This window comes from Ceratotherium simum, chromosome 9 (assembly GCF_057802395.1).
Source record: "Ceratotherium simum simum isolate JZ-2026a chromosome 9, ASM5780239v1, whole genome shotgun sequence".
NCBI lineage: Eukaryota > Metazoa > Chordata > Mammalia > Perissodactyla > Rhinocerotidae > Ceratotherium > Ceratotherium simum.
The window spans coordinates 83,723,439-83,729,801 of record NC_141908.1 but is presented as its reverse complement, the minus strand read 5'-3'; the positions used below and the strand labels follow the sequence as shown (position 1 = coordinate 83,729,801).

Genomic DNA, 6,363 nt, shown 5'->3' with positions numbered 1-6,363 from the left:
GGTCGGGGGACGGGTCTTTGAGAACTATAGTTTTGGAGTCCTTGTATAAACAAAGTGGACATCATGCAGGATAAGAATATAAACAGCGCAAACCCCAGAAATCAGGATTGAGGTCATAATAAGCTAATGAAATTTGGTAGTAGAATGACAGAAACACTCCTTCAAAGGAGATTTTTTTCCTGATCCGATGTCACCTTTCAACTAGTCTCTAATGTGCAAACGCTTTGGCTCTTGTGCACAAGCTCTTATGGAGAATTTAAGCTGGTTTAAGTATCTTGTTCCAACCAACTAAAATGTATTTTTTGAGCAATTGGAAATATGCTTGTGATGTAATTCAATCTTCCTACTGTGTAAGAGAGACTGTGGGTTTGGAGGTTTTTTTGTGTGTTGTTCGTTTTGTCTCTCAATTTGAGCCAAGGGAAATAAGTTGTCAGTCAAAAACACTCCTAACTGGTCAAATTATTTTTTAAAAATTTACATGTTTATAAAAGATAGAAAAATAACAATCTTGGAAAGATAAATGTTCTGCTCAATAAAGAAAACATGATCATTCGGTTTTTTCACTCTATTTTTATAGTTTTATTATTTATATTTTTATTGCTCTTTGGAGATATCTCAGTGCCAGCTCAGGAGTAACGGCAATGTGAATACCTCTCTGTGGTACAAAACATGCAGTATTCCTAACAGAGGACAAGTGTTCACATGTGGAAACAGAATGAGACACAAGGACTCAAAGTTCCTGGTTCAGATCAACTAAGGTGTGTCACACCCAACAGCTGTGGCTGCCGTGTCCACATTCACCCTCGTTTGAGCCTATTTCAACTGAGGGCGCACATATAGAACCATGTACTTAAAAAGGGGGAGGAGACTCATGTAGGTGTGACTAGAAGCGGCAGCAGCTGCCCTTTTCCCTGTGTTCTGTCCCAAGCGTGGGACACTGGCCTGGCCCAGGCATGCTCGCTCAGGGTGACACGGCTGGGGACAGATCCACTGTTGGTGACCACTCTTGCATTGCAGTAGGATTGCTTCAGGCAAATTCACAGGGACCAAAGTAGATCTCAAAGAAAAATCACTCTTTCCAACCAAGGAGCTGAGTGTTACAGAAGACTGGGGCTCACGGATCTCCTGTATCTGATCTCTCATAGACACAGAAGACCCTTGTTTATGAGAAACGTATCTTCTCATACATGTTAACTCTGAAGGGGGAGTTTTTCTTTCATTCGCTCATTTCCTCTTAAGAACCAGTCAGTGGAGAATTAATGGCTCAACTACTTTATCTGTTTATATGAATCGTGTAGTCTGGCCTTCTTAATAATTTTAAAGCAGAAGGTATCAATATGTAACCTAAACATATTTGTCTAAGGGTTGATAATCATAACAATATTGTGTGGAAAAGTCCTCATGGTAACATGAGCAGAGCTTACAGTCTTCCCTTCTGTTTCCGTTGTCTTTATTTCACCCAGATTAAATCATCACAATGATTCTTCACACAGAATTGTGAAGACATTCTTTGCATCACATCTTCAGAACTATTAAGTATGAAACATCTTATGAGCAGAATTAAGTGTATTTCTTACTCTCTGCCAAATTTCTTTTTCCGAAAATTCTTGCCAGATTTTTTTTTACTTCTATTCTTGTATTTTTTATTAAATTATTTAATAAAATTGTGAACACTGACTACCTTGAGAATATATAATTCTCATTTATTTTCTAATCCATTCATTTTCTTCTTTAATTAATTGAATTTAATTCTTTTTTAATGCTTTAGCTTGAAGGTGAGCCAGAATCCTGATTATTGATATAGCAGTTACATTGAAATTTTAGCTAATAAACAGCATTTATTTATCAGTGTATGCCAGAAACCACATTAAGCACTTTACATGCATTACATCATTTAACTCTCGTAGCAACTCCATGAGCTAGATATTATTATATACTCATGTTTTAAAGACAATACTATAAGGAGTAAGTAACTTGCTCAAAGTGTCAAAATTCTTAATGACTGATCCATGACTCAAACCCAAATTATTTTTACTCCAAAATGCACGTTATTATAAACTTTACATAATGTGGGTACTTATCAAGGCTTTAAGGCTCGTCTTATACATATATAAGATATACACTTTATATAAAATATATATGTATAAAATATATACTGAAGTGAGTAGTTACCTCTGGAGTATGATTTAAGGCCTCTCCCTATCAAATATCTCTTCCACAAGTCATGGTGGTTCAAAAATTCATCTTTCAAAATGTATTATTTTGGTTAAAGCTTTTCCCTTATTTTTTACACCAGTTAGAGGCAGTAAATGACAACGTATGCATTAATCTGCTCTCTGTTATCACCTACCTCTCTTTCTTTCCTCTTATCTCATGGACTTTTTTTCTCCTGCCTACGTGTGCCCTCCTGCTGAACCTCCCTGCTTCCCTGAGGTGAGCAGTGACACCCCTCCCAAGGAGCTTCTCGGCAGGGACCACAGCCCAGGGCAGGCGGGTCTCTGGACCTGCCTTTACCTGCTTCACGTGTGGGTCCCCAGCAGTGTTCACTGGAATAGAGTCTCAGACATATTCAGTCTTTCGCTTTCTACTACCTCCTCCTTCTCTACCTCTACAGCTAGAGGTACCTTCTTGTTACTTTGCTCTACACTTGGGATCCCCACAATGGCCAGAACTCACTGGTTGGACCGGCCCTTGCACTGGTGACCCAGAAAACTGGGCCTTTGGGCCCTTCCCTGAAAAAGTTTCCCCAGTGTCTTTGTCAGTGTCGGGGGAAGAGGGAGAATCTCCCTCTGCCCTTCCCCTTAAGGTTCTTCTGGCTGGCCAAATAATCAACAAGACAGGTTAGCAGGAGAAAATAATACCAAGTTTAATAACATGTATACATGGAAGAAAGCAGGGACACTGCGTTTCTCAACACAATAGCAGAAAGTCTCGTCTTAAATATCATTTTCAGCCAATGACAAAGGAGGATTTGGGGGTTGGGGGAGTCAGTTACAGGAGATTACCACTAAAGCACAGTAAACAAGAGTAAGGTTTATTATACAGCCCCAAGGCCTCACCTTCCACATTGATAAGTTACTAGAAATGAGCTCACCCACCCCTTTTCCCAATATAGAGAGGGAGATACCTTTACAAATGGAGACTTCCCTTGTAAATGATTGTCTGACAACTCCTCGCAGGGCCATCCAAAGAATGTGGCCAGAGAGACAGAACTCCCGAAAAGATGGGCTTGTTGGTGCCTTTTCTATTGTAACCTCTATCCTAAATTATCTTTTATAGCAGTCATGATAATAACCCCTTCCTAAAACAGATTTTTTGGTTTTAAATTCTTTAGGCAGTTTGGGAGGGGAAACTCAAATATTTTTCCTGAGCTCTCTGAGTCCTTATTGTCTTCAGCTCGAAATAATCCGCATACCAGAGTGGTGCTTCCTGGGGCAGCTCGCCCTGAGCACCATCAGTTCCCTCCTCTGAAACTTCCCTAGAAGTTTCACATATTAAAAGCTGAGCTGGTAACTGTGGAGAGAGAAATCGTGTTAGTATCCGAGTGATAAGAAGTCTGCAAAGATAGAAAAGAACATAGATTAGAATGAGGATGAACAAGCAGAAAAGAACAAATCGGAGCACATTTCCCCACACTCCATTAAACCAGTCCCCCAATCCTGGAAATAAGTCAGTCCAATAAAATGTGTGAGCTTCGTTTATCTGATGAAAAATGTCAATCTTCTCTTTTAATAGATTTAAGTTAGATATTACTTGACCTGTTTGATTCACATAAAAGCAACATTTTTCTCCAATGATTGTGCATGCTCCTCTTTGCTGGGCAGTGAGTAGTTCAGAGCATGTCGATTTTGGAGCACCACAGATGCTGGGCTGTTAATCTCTGACTGGAGTATGTTCAAGGTTTGCATGGTGGTGTTGAACTCTTGTTCCATTACCATAGAGAGATTTAATATTGCTTTTTCTAACTCATAATTTCCAAAGCCGGGGAATAGGACTCTCAAGGCTGAAAAGAACTTGGAGTTGTGATACACAAATGGATTTTCCACGATTTCTCGACTGGCACGTTTATGTGGCACAATCTTATGAACAAACGAACCCAAGTTTGTAATTTGGCTAGCATTTAAGGTGGAGTGTTTGGTGACAGAAGGAGCCAGGTATCCAAGTCCACATCGTCCTGACCAATTAGGTGGGAATCCTTTATACACTTTGTTGCCGCATAAAATGAAAAGACCAGTGTAGTTTAAAGACAAGGTTAGAATTGAGTCTGTAGTTCCCAGGATCTGGACTATTTCATGATCTGTGCCACTTGCACTGTTACTACCTAAACATCTCCATTTTCCATGAGCTCTTGTCAGTCTGCGAGAACAGAACAGATTGCGGAATAGCTGGTATAGGAGGCCTGCAGTCTGATTTTGGCAGCTATAAAGCCTGGTCTTGTCACCTGACCAGGTGAGTCCAGATTTTTGATCCACCCATATATAGTCTGTGGCATTGGGCAGCCTAACCATGTGGATAGCTGCGATACCCCAAGTTGCACACGGGTGGCTCATAGGCCATCTAGAGCACTTGGTGATTTGGCAAATGTTTGTGCCAGGGGGAGTAGTGATAGAGTCACTTATAATTCCCTTGAGAGTTCTGAAGATGCCACCTGTGGAATCAAACCACAGAGTTTGACTGCAATATTGTCTCGGTATGTCACCCAGGAAAGGTCCAGCGCCATGTTTACTTTCAATGCAGAGGGAAAAACTTTCACCTATTGCTTGTACTTGGGCAAGGGACAGTCCTTGACCTTCTAAGTAGTCTTTCTGGGGCCCAAGTGACTCACCAGGAGAAGAAGCAGAGTGAAGTTTCCCTTGTTGCGGATACCATACTCTGTTGTTCATCCATTTTCCGTACTTAGTCTACCAGGTGTTCATATCAGCAGGAACAAAGACTAGTTCAGGTTCTTTTGCACTATCTAGCTGTTGACATAACCAACAGTCAGATTGATTAGTTAGCGTGGCTAGGGCTTGGTAAACTGGCATAAGGGGGTGTTTGGTCTGTGCCCGACCTGTTGAAAAGGAGAGGGTTAGTAAAAGCAAGACACGGATCAGAAAAGAGCCCATAGCGGAGACTTAGAGAGGGGAAGAGGGACAGATAGAGACCAGCACTCTCCAGTCAGCTTTCTAATAAATGATTAAAAAATGTATATATATATATCCACTAATAGTTTGTGTGTGTGAGTGTGTATATATATAGGGAGTTTTGAAGCAAGGGGGAGGAAATGGGTCAAAGTAGGTTTTCTCGATCCGTGATCTTGGGAAAAGCTGTCTACTTCGTGATGTCGGCTGCTTCTGGGGCCTGGGTTTTGGCCCTCGAAATCTTTAGTTTAAGGTCATCTGTGGGGATTATCTCCCAGTTGTCTTGAGAGTGATGTTCTGGGTCTATTTTGGCGTGGCTCGCATGGATCCAGGAAGATTTTTCTTTTATTTTGATGGCAGTGCAGGTCGTCACTAAGACTTTATAAGGTCTTTCCCAGCGAGGTGACAGTGCATGTTTTTTTTTAAAGACCTTGATGTACACCCGGTCTCCTGGTCGAAAAGGATGGCAAGGCTTGTCAGAAGGTGGTGGCCATGCCTCTTCTACCTGTTGACGATATGCTTCAAGTATATTAGTTAATTTTTGTATATAACAAGTCATAGCATCAAATTGTTCACTTAAGTTCCCATAATATTCATTTAATCCAGGAATTGAAGGTTTAGAGACACCAGTAGGCATCGGACGTCCAAAAACTATTTCAAAAGGAGTCAATCCATGCCTGCTATTTGGAGTATTTTGAATCTTCATAAGGGCCAAGGGCAGAGCTTCTGGCCATTTAAGTCCAGTTTCTTGACAGATTTTTCTTAGAGTTCTTTTTATATCTAGATTTTTATGTTCCACTTGCCCTGATGACTGAGGGTGATATGGGGTATGAAATTTTAATGAATACCCCAGAGTTTTTGCAAGCAAGTGGTTTATCTCTGCTGTAAAATTAGTTCCTTGGTCTGATTCAATCCATAAAGGAATGCCAAAGCGAGGAATAACTTCAGTTATTAATTTCTTTACCACTGTTGTGGCATCTACATGTCTGGTCGGATAGCATTCAGTCCATCCACTAAACATGCAGACAATAACCAAACAGTGAGAGTAACCTAAAGCTGAAGGCAAGTCTATAAAATCCATTTGGAGTGCCGCAAAAGGCAGCGTGGGCCTGGGAGGACTTCCTGGATCACACCGATTTCTCCCAGAGACTTGGTAAGATTTGCAAGTTGTGCACCGGGAGGTGATTTGGTCAGAAATTTTATGGATGCCAGGGCAAAACCAATTGTCTTTCAGTTCCTTAAC

The 6,363-nt window shown here is 40.9% G+C and overlaps 1 protein-coding gene across 2 annotated transcripts; it reads right to left on the bottom strand.

Annotated features, from left to right (window-relative positions):
* Positions 1–3,133: 3,133 nt before the first annotated feature.
* LOC147916370 (endogenous retroviral envelope protein HEMO-like) lies at positions 3,134–5,502 on the bottom strand. Of its 2 annotated transcripts, none has more exons than XR_015553276.1 (2): positions 4,826–5,502; positions 3,134–3,556 (listed from the first exon to the last, which is right to left on the bottom strand). XR_015553276.1 is itself a non-coding variant. In XM_087435738.1 (2 exons), the coding sequence occupies exons 1-2, from the start codon at positions 4,881–4,883 to the stop codon at positions 3,768–3,770; spliced, it is 939 nt and encodes a 312-aa protein (XP_087291864.1). In that variant the 5' UTR covers positions 4,884–5,502; the 3' UTR covers positions 3,574–3,767. The 2 variants fall into 2 exon arrangements, 1 of the variants encoding a protein (XP_087291864.1); XM_087435738.1 differs by lacking the exon at positions 3,134–3,556 and adding an exon at positions 3,574–4,648.
* Positions 5,503–6,363: the final 861 nt, after the last annotated feature.